At 42.5% G+C, this 14,576-nt stretch overlaps 1 protein-coding gene across 2 annotated transcripts in view; it reads left to right on the forward strand.

The window, feature by feature from the left end:
* LAPTM4B (lysosomal protein transmembrane 4 beta) overlaps positions 1-14,576 on the forward strand; it is an 86,442-nt gene that overhangs the window by 13,845 nt on the left and 58,021 nt on the right. For both annotated transcript variants that reach the window (XM_067536975.1, XM_067536964.1), the window contains exon 2: positions 9,110-9,221. In XM_067536975.1, the coding sequence (XP_067393076.1) occupies positions 9,110-9,221 (112 nt within the window). The remainder of the gene's footprint in view (positions 1-9,109; positions 9,222-14,576) is intronic.

The following is a 14,576-nucleotide window of genomic DNA, read 5'->3' on the forward strand; positions in this document are numbered from 1 at the left end:
TGCTTTCTGAAAATGTTAACATCAGCCTACTTGAAAGCTGTGAAAAGAGACTGTTAGCCAGGCCCTTTCTCTTCTTACAGTCTTTCTCCCTATTGTCTGCTGGGCCCAAGCATAATTTTTTCGGGCCCAGTATAAACTTGTAACATGGGCCCCCTCCTGTGTTACAGATCTCCAAGATTTGCAAATCTCACAAGATCTGGACAATAGATACATAGATACAGGGAAATAAGTTTCTATAAATATCCTCCAGGCACAATCTACAATTTAGCCTCAATTTTTTCCTCAGAGTAATGGGGGTTGCGGCCTTGGCCCGGCCACCCAGAGCCTACGGGCCCCAGTAAAGTGTACCCCCCCATGTAGGGGCCCTGGTTGTCTGGTGTGCTGACTAGTTCCCTTCCCCTTAACTCAGTTGAAGACATGGTTACATATTTCTTCCTGCCAAAGAAAAATCCTGGAGGAAGGACTTGATGCCTCTTGACACTACCAGATAGGTCATTAAGCACTATCTTGTTCCCACCTGCTACTTAACTCTAATCCATTGCTGCTTTTGCCAGCTTCCCAGTCCTATGTCCTCTGAGGCTGATGATCCTTAAATAACTGTTTTTTGTTGTCATAGTTTCTGTGAAGAGGGTCAGGCAGCTGTTAAGCACCTCCTCTACAGTCTCACACCAATCTGCTCCAGTGTCCCACAACAATTAGGTGGCTTCAAGGACTGTTTATTCCTAAAATGGCCTCTTGCTTTCACTTGAATTAGAATATGAAATTACTTAGTTCTCCTTTCCCCTTTTAGTGACACAGAATGTATCCTTCACATGTGGAATTTTAGGTAAAGAATTTTAGGTTTCCTGAGCCATTGTTAATGTTGTGGAAGGAGCAAAAGAGTATATAAATCAAACTTGAAATTGAAATTGTTGTTCTGCTGAAGGGGTCAGGTGTCCTCTCAATGTATAAATTGTCCTTCTTCAAATTCTTAACACTTCTGGGCCCAAAAGGCCTTCCTTACAGGTAAGCTGCACAGAGTGTGCGGGGTGAAAGGGCAGAGGGAGAGGGGACAGAATTAACAGTTCAGGTGATCTGTATGTTTCTGTTTTCTAACTTTCTCCAAGTGTAACAGTAACTTGGAATATCAAGGTGTTATAATATATGACTGGAGTTTTTAATTGCTTTTAGGGGGCAGGATTGTTTCTTTTTAGAAAGAAACTACAAATATTAAATGCATTGTTCAATTAGTTCTTAACTATTCTATAGATATTTTCAGCCATAACTTCATCTTCACTCAGTTTTTTGCCTGTATATTTCCTCACCTTTATTAAAATGTGTAAGAATTTCTCAGTGGTAGTATTATACATGGGAGCTTGTTTCGACAATTACTAGGGCTAGATGCTAAATGAAACCCTTCGGGTTATGTTAGCTGTTTTTATGTATCACATAATTTTGCTTCCTTTTAAAAAAACTTATGTTCAGAACATGTAGCACTGTAGTTTGTCAGACACAGAGAATCTGAACAGTATTTCACTATTAATCACTGTTCAGCCAGAACCAACTTCATTTATAAATATCTTCTCTTTCACCTGGTAGGTTAGTGTTGTGTCAGGCATAGCATTCTAAGATTTCCTGAACTCAATGAGTGTCTTCTGTAATTATGCCCTTGTATCAATGCCTTTTTAAAAAATTCCTTAAAAAACATTGTGTGGATTATAAAGAGCAAGCTAAAATCAAGATTACTGTTATGTAATTTTCTACCCACTTCCTCGACCCAGATTAATGTTGTTTATTTTTTATATACTTAGGTATTTTTCTGGTGTTCATCACCAAAATACCTGACTAACTCATAACACCTTTGTGAGGCAAAGAAGAATTCCCATTTAATAGGGAAACTGAAGTAAGAATATATTCCCACAGTTTAATAAAGCATTTTAAGGAAGTGCTTAAGTCAATCTCTAATGACTTCAATGGGACTTAAGTACATGCTCAAAGTTAAGCATGTGCTTATGTGCTTCACTGAATGGAGAGAGGCCTGATTTAGCAGTCTGTCACTTGTTCCAGCTCATGGGGTAAGTCTGTGGCAGAGTCAGGAATACAAGACACTTTTCCTGATTCTTAGTTCTTTACCTTAATTTTTCATTATGCACCATCAGAGGGCTGTAGCTAAGCATACTTTATATAACCTCACCGGAATCAGGCATATTTTTTTTGCATACAGAGATGGATACAGTTAATGGTCTTGGACTACAAATCATCCCCTCTTAATTTATCTCTTGCTAATAGTGTCTGTCTCGGTCCTTTTCTTGTTTACATAGATGTTAATAGATTCAGTTTGTCCCTTTAATGGTATTTTTACTTATTTCTTTCTGATCCCTGGAATTGATCCCATCTGTCACTGGAACTTTATCATCTCAATTAATATCTTATTTGGTAGGGTTCATATATATTGAAACAACATAAAACAGTACATAGAATAGCGAGGAACAAGATGACACAAAATCGAAGGAGTTCTTCTTTATGAAGTTCTGGAAGTTCAGATATTTGAGCAATTCTGTGTGGATAGGTGGGTGATCTTGCATGTCCTAAAGCTTCCTAGGGCTGGTTCACACTGACTGCGTGATTCGGTGGCAGTCGACGGGAGTTACACAAACTACGCAGAGTAGTTTGCGTAACTGACGTCGTCTGCTCAGCTTCCCTTCTGCGCGCTGTTCACACTGCACAGCACCAACGGGAACAGCATTCCCGTCGACTCAGCGCTGCACTACTTGAGGGGGTGGACTTACCCAGTCGACTTCCTGATCGATTGAGCGGGTCTCACTGACCACTCAATCAATTCTGAAAGATTGATCTGGCGACGGCGATTTTGCTGCTGTCAGTGTAAACGTAGCCTTAGTTATTCAGTGTTTGAATATAGTCTGACAGGCAACTCAACTAGAGATGGGCAAATAACTGCTACTTTTCAGTTTATTGGCAGTTCTGGGGAGAAAAGAATTCAGTTTGGGTTGAACCGAAAATTCTGAAGAAATTTGGCAAATCAAAAAAGTTGACAAAAATTTAGGTTTAGATCGAATTAAATATTTTGTTTGACCTGAAACAGAATGTTTTGTTTAATTTCTGAGCATTTTTAAAATAAAAAGCAAAGGAAATGAAGGTCAGATTCACAAAGCAGCCAGAGGAGAAAGTAGCAGCTCTCGTATAACTTTAGCCCAGTGATTAGGGCACTCATCTGGGATGTGGAGGATTTGAGTTTAGTTCCTCCCTTTGCCTGATGTGGAGCAGGGATTTGAACTGGCTCTCCTGCATTGCAGCAGACCATTCTAATCACTGGACTAGGGAATATTCTGGGGTAGATATCTGTCTCTCCTGTTGAAGCTGTTCCTCTTTGTGTAAAATAACTTGAATAATTATTGGGCCAGCGATGCTGAGTGAAAATAACTTAATAGGTTTCTCCAGCCTTTCTTCCGGCTGTTTTGTGAATGGTGCATAAGTTCCCATGTAAATCCAGCCTGGGGGAAAAAAAAAGTTTCAGCTGAAATTATTCAATGAATTTTATCCAAATTCCCCAAAACCTCTGGATCTTGTGAAACTGCATCTTTTGCAAATACACTATTTGTGTGAATAATTTCATCCAGCTCTAAACTCAAGTTTTTCCAATTATAAATCTTTCTGGTGCAATATTACTATCTGGCTATTGGCAGTGCATTGATAATCATTACTTTTACTTTTCAAACCTAAGCTGTGCATAGAATTTCTTTGGTTAGCATATCTGATTATGAGTTTCTGATCAAAGATAAGCAAATCTACATTTATGTTTAAAAAAATAAAGCACTGGTTTTCTTTTCTTTTTCTTAATAATTCCAGAATATGTTATCTGAATCAGAAAAAGTAGCCAATCACATATTTTGTACATGCTGCATATTGGGCTATATTTCAGCATTTTCATTCTGACTGATTTGTAGGCCACTGGCCATTGCCATATCTGCTCCGTTCTTCTATTGAAATCTTTCTTCCTAAATCAGCCTGTCATTTATATAGTTTATGTAAGGCATACATCACCCTGGGGAGAGGGGCAGCAGCTTTGTTTTTTCCTCCTGACATTTGGTAACAACTATTTTATCTTTCTCATCCTCCCAATTAATCCCCTTTGGAAAAATACAAACAGGAATATAGTATGTAGACCAGCAGTTCCCAACCTTTTTGGCTCGAGGGCCACAAATATCATTTTTACAACCCTGAAGGGCCACCAGTCTATCAACTCAAAAAAAAATTTATTGACATATACACCATTAAAGACTACAAATCACTACATATTTAAAGTAAAGGAGGGAGAGAAGCAAACTTAAAAACTTTAAATTGAAAAACAATTGTTTTCAGCTTTTAAAAAACAAACAATGAAATATTTGTCATTTGGAAACAAAATTATTCATTTAATTTTTTTATTACAAAAATGAAAAATTACACCAAAAAACCCAAATGACATGAAAGTTTTGTTTCATTCAAAAATGTGAAATAATGTATTGACCTCTTTTTTTTCTTCTTTTTTTTTTTTTTTTTTTTTTTTTTTAAACCAGCTCTGCATGCAACAAAATGTTGCCCCTGCTCCACAGAGCTGGTAACAACGCTGAATGTTTTTTGGGTTAGGCCAAGATGTCTGCTTCCATGGTCGCAATATCATGTAAGGGGAAAGAGGAGACAACCAGCACAGAGCTTTCTCTGCTTGAATTTCAGAGGTTGTCACTCCCTGAGACATGAGAGGAGCTGGTCTTTCTTAGAGCTATGACCTCTGCATTAGAATGTGTTTTCTCTGGCTAGAGAAATCCAACAAGAAGATGTTGAGAATGTTTTTAGAGTTGACTACCCTCTCTTTAGAAGGCAAGTTGCCTGCTACAAGTGATTACTGGACCCCCACATAAGAAACCATATAGGTACTGACAAACTCCAGTTGTCACCTTGTCTGAAATTTCCTATATTTAGGAAAGATTATTGAGAAGGTTGTGGTGTAATATTTACATTCCTCAGATGGTCTCAATCCTTCTCAGTTTGAGGTCTGGCCTTTTTATGGTAAGCGGATTGCACTAGTTAATTATCTCTTTCTGGCAATAGATAACATCTGTTCTGATTCTTTTAGATCTGTCCTTCGATTCCATTGACTATGGGTGTTGTGGGCCTGCCTCTGGAGCTGTGCATGGACTGATAGTGCTACAGGTGGCTCCATTCCTTTTGTTTGTTTGTTTGTTTTGAGATGCTGGGGAAATTGCTCATCTGCTCCAAAGGCCTCTTGTAGAGTTTCCATTCTTTGGCCCCTTCTGTCCTACCTGAGGGGAAACAGAAGAGATGACAGAGATTATTTTAGTTCTCAGATCACAACCTGGGAGTCACATCTGCTGGGTCTCTACCTTTACTTGGATGACCAGCTAACAGCAGTGGTCAAGATTGTTGAGGAAAAACAATTCCCTTCCCCCATCTGCACTTGGGTAAGAGGCTACAACCTTTTTATTAAACTTGTGGGGTTCCCTACTGTTATCCATGTCATTTCCTGTAGATTGGATTACTGTAGTGTGGTCTACATAGTGCTATGTCTGAAATCTATTCAGAACATTCAGCCTGTGCACAACATAGTTACTTAATGTTACTTCATACCACTAGCACATTATATTTGCACTCAGCTCAGCTTTGGCTTCTGATTGCTTACCTTGGCTTCCAAGGCAATCTGTGGAGCAACACCTAAATACCTTTAAAAATCTGAGTCTCAGATACTGTGATGAGGGTGACCATATAAGTATCTGAGTAGATGCTCTGCAGACGTATTTTGAGGTGCTAGTTTTGACCTATAAGGCCATAAGGTGTTTTGGTCCTGGCTACGACTACCTCTCTCCGTGTATGGTACAAAGCCATTTGATATTGGCTGGGAGTCACTGAGCTAACTGCTGGCTGTTTTAAATGGGAGAGAGCAGGTGGTGGGGCATTATTAGGGACAGGACCTTTTATTCTGGGGCTTGCTCCCCCTTTCATGTGACAGCTCCTGAGTCTGTATTCTATTAGGACAAGTTGCAATGCCTATCTATTTTCCCAGGGTTTGCAGACAGGTATATTAGAGCTTAGTGAGTAGGTACTGAGAGTCCTGATAGTAAGGAAGAGGTTAGAACTTCTTATCAGTGTATTTGCTAAGATTTGTAATGGTTTTGACTATCATCTATCTCAACCGCCTATCTAATTTGTCTAAGGTATTTCTAGGGTATCCATTGCAATAGCATCTTAGAATCTGACTGTCTAACCATATGGTTAAGAGGCAAAGTTTGCATTACTCTAAATGAGCTGGAATCAAATCAAGGCCACCCCTTGTGCATATGCAGGACAGGTAGATTAGCAGAGCCCAAATTTTGCTTCCCACGCCTCAAAAACTCACCTAATCCATACTGTTCAGGTCATCCAGAGCCACTGAGGGGTGCGCCATGGCAGGGTGTGGATCTAGGGGGAATGGTCTATATGTGGATCCCTGCGCAGATACAAAATGTATATCTGCATCCAGTTCACAATCTGCAAAAGAGGTCTGCAGATATCCACTTTATATCTGCAGATTTGCAAGGCTCTATCTATATGTTTAGTGGTCTAGCTATGGCTTTTTGAAGGCAAAAGCAAAGAGGGCTGAATTTGATCCCTTAAACCTGTCTCCATTTTCCTACCTTCTTCCCAGCAGTTGTTGGGTAGCGCTATATTCATAAGAAGCAGTGTAGTCTAATGGCTAAAGCACTGGCCTCATAGTCAAGAGACTTTGGTTCTAAGCCCAGTTTCTGACATTGACTTGCTTTGACTTCAAGCAAATCACATAACCTCTCTATCTCTTTCTTCATATATAAAATGAGGATAATATGCCTCACAGGAGTAATGTGAGGCTTAGTTACTGAATGTTTGTGAAACAGTTTGAGGAAAAATGCTGTCTAATATATTTTTTATTCATTACATCAGTGGTTCCCAACCGTTTTGGCTCAAGGGCCACAAATATGATTTTTACAACCCTGAAGGGCCACCAGTCTCCGCCAGCTGCCTCCCTCCCCTCCACTGCAGCCAGAGGGAAGTAATTAGGTGAGAAGGATCTCCCGTCCCACTGGCTGCAGCAGGGAAACCGTGTGCTCCACCTGGGTCCCGAGGCAGTGGTTCTCTTCTCCAGGGGGACAGGAGATCAGTGCTCCCCTCTCTCTGGCTCCAGCAGGGACCCAGCATCTACGGACCCGGCAGAGCGCTTTGCGCCCTGCTGGAGCCAAGGGGAGGGGAGCGCTGATCTCCTGTCCCTTTGACTGTAGCAAGGAGCCTGCACCGGCAATGCACTCCATGTGGTTACTTAGGCAGTGGCTCCCTTCTGCAGCCAGCGGGAGGGAATTCGTGAGCCACTCTGAAAGACCCCGTTGGCCACTGGTCAGGAACCACTGCATTATATTATACATTAGCTAGAGAGTATGAAACAACACAGGTGAAATCCTGGCCCCATGGAGGTGAATGACAAAATTCCTCTTGGCTTTCATGGGGTGAGGATTTCACTCCCCATACTCATTTCCTACCTTGTGTTTTTCAATCCAGGGAATCGATATAATCTTCTCATGCTCTTTTATCAGTTCGTGTGTCCTTGGAAAATATTGCAGAAATCAACTATTAGACATATATTAAATTTCAATATCAGACAAAATCTAACTTTACATCTGATTCAAAGCTCATTGAAGTCAATGGAAAGACTCACTCTGACATAAATAGGCTTTGGATCAGGAAATTAACTGTGTATTGATTGATACCTACAGTGCTGCTCAAAGGGGTGTTTCAGCATATGTGAAATCTGAATGTTAGCAAATGGAGAAAATAGAGCGCTCTCTAACAGTATTCCATAAATCTTTCTCAATACATCCATCTAAAAGGATGATGCTTTCATACTTTTAAATACCATACCACATGTACCTTAAATTCTTCTGTATTTTTTTCTACTCTCTTGTGTAATATATATTTGTTTCTAGCATCTGTCCTCTACCCTTCCGTGGGAGAACATGAAGCAAATAATTTAATTGTATTATACTGTTAAAAATAACAAAGTAAAAAAAAAAAAGTAGGTCATTGACCATTTGTCTCCTAATACTAGGAAAGAATCTTGCTTTCTCTGGGTCTTATAATTTTTTACACTCTTTATTTGTGGGCCAGGCTGTGATGCCCTTACTCACTTTCTCCACAAGAAGTACCGTTCATTTCAGAGTGGGCTAAGGCACTGTTCATCACATGTAAAGGTATGACAATCTGGCCTTGGTAATCTTTTTCGTCCTCAGATACTTGATGTTTCATACAACTTCATACAACCATTTCTTACTCTTCATTTTTCTCTTCCCTTTGCTCACACTGGCCTTGTGTTATTTCACCTAGTTCAGGTGTTAACTGCTCACACCGATTCATGCATGCTGAAAAGTTCTATCTCTAAATGTCACATGGCACAGAAGCACATGCAGCAGCAAATATCACACTAATATGGCAACCTGTCCCTGCCCTGGGTCCCTCCTATAGCTTCTGCTTTAGCAGACAGTGCAAATCAGCTTAAATGATAGCCTGTCTTACAATTCAGACTCTTCCAGTGGACAAGTACATCTACAGCCACGTAGTAACTTGCCAGGAAGTGATATAATCACTCATCAACTCCAGCTCATCATCATTATCCAGATTGGTAGTCTCTGAATGGAGAATGTTCAATTATAAGGATCTCAGTTAGGATATTAAAAAAAATTTTAATTTCTGGAATTGAATGAACTAAAGTAGATGATTATCATGTTTTATAATTTATAATTTTATAATAAGAACAAGATTGGTGAGGTAGATGGAGTCGTCTTGTCAGTAACTTGTTCCTTCTATTTTTTGAGGAACAGAGAGGTGAGTGGAAAAGGAGTTTGATCGGGGGGGTTGCCATTATCCAGTAATTGGGGCTCTGATACAAAGAAAAACTATGCAGTCTATTCAAATGGGGAGAAAGTATTTATAGTGGCAATAAAATACATTTTACGGTAAGAACACTGCCTCTACAGCAGTTCGCATATCCCACTCTAGAGTATTTTCGCTGAGAAATTACACATCCTGACTTTTCCCTTTCTTCTGTCTGCAGATCATCAATTCAGTGGTACTGCTGATCCTGCTGAGTGCCCTGACCGACCCTGACCAGTACCACTTACCAAGTGCTGAATTAGGGGGTGAATTTGAATTCATGGATGATGCCAGTAAGTACGTAGCATTTAATTATCAGTGTTTGCCGTTTCTGTTTCTGAAGCGACAGTATTATTTAGGTAGTCTGGTAATGGTTATGCCTCCTAATGTTACTTCACTACACTATCCTAGCAGTTTGGCTTTTATGGCAAAAGGCATATCTACAGCACAAAACTACCACCACAACTGGAACTGATTGGTTACTTTTTCAGCAGTCTCATCCAATTGCCCATTAATTGGATGGGCATGGAAACCAACTACTCCTTCATACCTAGCAGAGATCCTTCCGAATAGTGGTGCAGCCCATTGGCAGGGCTGTGTGGAAAAGCCTGCACTACCACTGGCTGTGATGTAGCCATTCTGAGTGAAAAGAGAGAAGACTAGAGTCGACAGGGCTGAAATCAGCATGTTCATTATCACTAAAAAAAGATCGAGTAAATAGGGATATGAATAGTATTGGTTCTGAAACTATTCTAGTTATAAAATCCATATATTTGCATGGAGCTACAGAAACAGAAATCCTTGTCTCTTCTCAGATACTTTCAGTATTTCTCTCATGCCTAATAAATAGCACATAATTAATTAATTAGTGGTAACATAGGGTTGGCTCTTTTTCCTGCTACAGGCTATGGCAAAACGTCAGTTGAGTTCAGGATCCTGTAGGGACTGGAGCGTGGGCGGTCATTCCTAAGGATTAGAGTCAGGAGCATGAGACTGCAGCTAGGGTCAGAGTCAGGTGCCTCATCAAAGTTCAGAGCCGGAGACCAAGTCAGGTGCCGAGCTGAAGGTCCGAGCCAGAGCCAGAGTCAGTGTTAGGGGTAGGACATAGGAACAGGGACCTAGAGCAAGGCAGGAAAACAGGAACCAGGAACAGACGGGTCTGGAATAAGGAGAACAGGAACAGACTGGGAGGTAGGAATAGGCAGGAAGGCATAACTTAGGAGTCAGGCAAGATCCATAGTAGCAGCCAGCCAAGGATTCCTCTAGTTGCTCAGACAACTTCCTGTGACTCTTTCTGGTTTAAGTAGAGCTTCCCAGCCAATTGCAGGCCCCCTTCTCCAGTCATCCAGGTAAGCTACTGGGTGGTGGCCATGATCTGAGCACTGTCTAGGGACCTGTGGGCCTCAGTTTGAGGCCCATGATCCCTCACATCACCTCCTCCCCTAGGGCACCCTCTAGGCAGTAGAAGGCTAGGTTTTTCAGGGTGGCTTTCATGGAAGGCATTTACCAGGTCAGCAATGTGGACATTCTCTGCCAGTTCCCAGGTTATGGTCTGGAAGAACACTCCTTCCCAGTTCACAAAATTCCAGAGTCTATCCCGTCTTATTCTGGTATCAAGGATCTCATGAACGATATACTTAGCATGGTTTTGAACACTCTGATTCTGAAGTTGGAAGTGTCCACTGCAATGATAAAACAAAGAAAGGAGAACAGTAGGATACGGACCATGGACTTCAGAAAAGCAGACTTTGACTCCCTCAGGGAGCTAATGGGCAGGATCCCCTGGGAGACTAATATAAGGGGGAAAAGAATCCAAGAGAACTGGCTGTATTTTAAAGAAACCTTATTGAGGGCGCAGGAACAAACCATCCCGATGTGCAGAATGAATAGCAAATATGGTAGGCACCCAGCTTGGCTTAACAAAGAAGTCTTTGGTGAGCTTAAACACAAAAAAGAAGCTTACAAGAAGTGGAACCTTGGTCAGATGACTAGAGAGGATTATAGAAATACTGCTCGAAAATGCAGGAATGAAATCAGGAAGGCCAAAGTGCAATTGGAGTTGCAGCTAACAAGGGACGTGAAGGGTAACAAGAAGGGTTTCTACAGGTATGTTACCAACAAGAGGAAGATTAGGGAAATTGTGGATCCCTTACAGAATGGGGGAGGCAACCTAGTGACAGAGGATGTGGAGAAAGCTGAGGTACTCAATGCCCTTTTTGCCTCAGTCTTCACAGACAAGGTCAGCTTCCAGACTATTGCACTGGGCAGCACAGAACAGGGATGAGGTGAACATCCCACAGTGCTGAAGGAACAGGTTTAGTACTATTTAGAAAGATTGGACATACACAAGTCCATGGGGCCAGATGCAATGCATCCGAGGGTGCTGAGGGAGTTGGCCAATGTGATTTCAGAGCCATTAGCTATTATCTTTGAAAGCTCATGGCAATTGGGGGAGGTCCCTGATGATTGGAAAAAGGCAAACATAGTGCCCATCTTCAAGAAAGGGAAGAAAGAGGATCCAGGGAACTACAGACCAGTCAGCCTCACCTCAATCCCTGGAAAAATCATGGAGCAGGTCCTCAAGGAATCCATTTTAAGGCACTTGGAAGAGAGGAAGGTGATCGGTGAATCCATGTTGACTGTTCCTAAGGGCAAGTCACGCCTGACCAACCTGATTGCCTTCTATGAAGAGGTGACTGGCTCTGTGGATGTGGGGAAAGTGGTGGACATGATATACTTTGACTTTAGCAAAGTTTTTGATATAGTCTCCCACAGTATTCTTATCAGCAAGTTAAAGGAGTATGGGTTGGATGAATGGATTATAAAATGGATAGGGAGCTGGTTAGATCATCGGGCTCAACGAGTAGTGATCAATGGGTCAATGTCTAGCTGGCAGCTGGTCACAAGCGGAGTGTCCCAGGGGTCGGTGCTGGGGCTGGTTTTGTTCAACATCTTCATTAATGATCTGGAGGATGGGGTAGATTGCACCCTCATCAAGTTTGCAGATGACACTGAGCTAGGGGGAGTGGTACATACCCTGAAAGTTAGGGATAGGATACAGAGTGACTTAGACAAATTGGAGGACTGGGCCAAAAGAAGTCCTTGTTAAACCTCATCAGATAAGTGCAGAGTCCTACACTTAGAATGGAAGAATCCCATGCACAGCTCCAGACTGGGGACTGACGGGCTAGGATGCAGTTCTGCAGAAAAGGACCTGGGGGTTACAGTGATAAGAAGCTGGATATGAGTCAGCACTGTGCCCTGGTTTCCAAGAAGGCTAATAACATATTGGGTTGCATTAGTAGGAGCATTGCCAGCAGATCAAGGGAAGTGATTACTCCCCTCTATTCGGCATTGGTGAGGCCGCATTTGGAGTATTGTGTCCAGTTTTGGCCCCCCACTACAAAAAGGATGTGGACAAGTTGGAGAGAGTCCAGTGGAGGGCAGCAAAAAGGATTAGGGGGCTGGAGCACAAGACTTATGAGGAGAGGCTGAGGGAACTAGGCTTGTTTAGTCTGCAAAAGAGAAGAATGAGGGGGGATTTCATAGCAGCCTTTAACTACCTGAAAGGGGGTTCCAGGGAGGATGGTGCTAGGTTGTTCTCAATGGTGATAGATGACAGAACAAGGAGCAATGGTCTCAAGTTGCAGTGGGGGAGGTCTAGGTTGGATATTAGGAAAAAGGGTTTCACTAGGACAGTAGTGAAGCACTTGAATGGGTTACCTAGGGACTAGGTGGAATCTCCATCTTTAGAGGTTTTTAAGCTGCAGCTTGACAAAGCCCTGGCTGGGATGATTCAGATGAGGTTAGTCGTGCTTTGAGCGGGGGGTTGGACTAGATGACCTCCTGAGGTTCCTTTCAACTCTAATATTCTATGATTCTGTAAAGATGTGTGAGGTGTCGGGGTGGACCAATATGAGAGTGGTGAAAAATGTGAGTTTTAATGGCTTGATGACCTGCTGGGCCTTGGAAGATCAGAGGAACTTAATGATTTTCAGGAGCAGGGCAGCAAGAGGGGCAATCTACTCTGAGAACTTTGGGATGAACCACCGATAGATGTTTGTGAGCCTCTGGAAACGTACTTCACAAACATTCCATGGTGCCACCCACTTGAGGACTGCCTTTTCCTTGCATGGGTCCATTTCAGTACCAACAGGAGAAAGGATGAACCCTATGAATTCTATGGAGGACTGATCATAGGCACATTTTTCTAGCTTAGGATAGAGGCCATATTAGCGTAGCTGCTTCAGAATGGAATGGATGTGCATGGTGATTTGTTCAGCACTGTCTGAAAAAATAAGTACATCATCCAGTTATGCTACCATGTATTGGTCCAGAATGTCCTGGAATACATCATTAATAAAATGCTGGAATGTCGTGGGTACATTCGTTAAACCAAGGGGCATATTGAGGTATTTGAAGTGCCCATAATGCATTTGAAAGGCAGTCTTCCATTTTTCCCAGCTCTAACATGTACTAAGTTGTATGCCTCCTGGAAATCTAGCTTTGTGGATACCCAGATGGAACTTGTGTGGTCCATCAGTTTCTGTTGATGTCCTGATTTAGGGTCTGGTAGTCCACATGTAGTCAGAGGCTTCCATCCTTTTTTTAACAAAGAAGACTGATGCCGTGGCAGGCAGAGGGGATTTACGAATTAAGCTCTGGGCTAGGCACTCCTGAAAGAAGGTGTGCAGTTCGTCTGGTTCGGGCTCTGATATGGTGTATATCCGTCCAAATGGACTGCTGGCCCCTCGTAGCTTGATTTGGCAATCATAGTCCCTGTGCGGAAGCAAGGGGTTTGCATTCTTTTTTTTTTTTTAAAGGCATTTGTAGTCACTGTATTTGGAATGGAATGGACTTCCATTCCATGGAAGTTGAGGACCAGAATTAGCAAGCAGCTCAGCTGGGCCAGCTACCCTTGCATGTGACCCGTGGGCAACCACTGCGCGTTGCTCATTTCCTGGGGTCAAGCAGAGATGCTGGCATAATTGAGAGAAATTTAACTTTTAGTTTGCACCAGCAGATAAGGGGGATTGTGGATGGCCAGCCACAAGACACTCAGGATCAGAGGGAAATGCAGGAAATGGCTGGCACTGAACTGTAGGATCACTTGATGCCCTGGAATAATAACTTTCAGAGAGAGAGTTTCTGTGGCCACTGGCCTGGAGCATAAAAGCAGCGCATCAATAGTCTCTACGAGGTCTGGAATGGGCTTGGGCCACAGCGGAATCTGTATTGCCCAGGCTGCCTCTGTATTGTTAAAGTTGTCTGCTCTATGTGAGTCAATAAGGGCCTGCTGCAGAGAGAGTGGTAGGGGATGCTCCGGAATTCGGAATTTGACTGGTACTTGTAGGTGCAGTGTCAGTTAACAGGAGCCAGTGCATGTTCCCATCAGGACCTCAGTTTCAGCTTCAGGGGGCACTCTGTCAGAATGCCAAAGCTAGCCCCCTTCACCAACCCTGGACTGTTTCCTGGATTCCTTTGGGCTGGGTTCCTCGTGGGGAACTGGAGGTATCAGGCCCAACTCACCATAGTAGTAACACAGATCAAGGCATCGCCAGCACAATCCCTGCTCAGGGGTAAGTTGCTGATGGGTCAAGTCTGTCTGTATTGGTTCAACTAGTGGGGCAGAATCCAATAGTAGGGGG

Source organism: Emydura macquarii, unplaced genomic scaffold (assembly GCF_026122565.2).
Source record: "Emydura macquarii macquarii isolate MOO-44397 ecotype Brisbane River unplaced genomic scaffold, CSIRO-AGI_Emac_v2 contig_383, whole genome shotgun sequence".
Taxonomy (NCBI): Eukaryota; Metazoa; Chordata; order Testudines; family Chelidae; genus Emydura; species Emydura macquarii.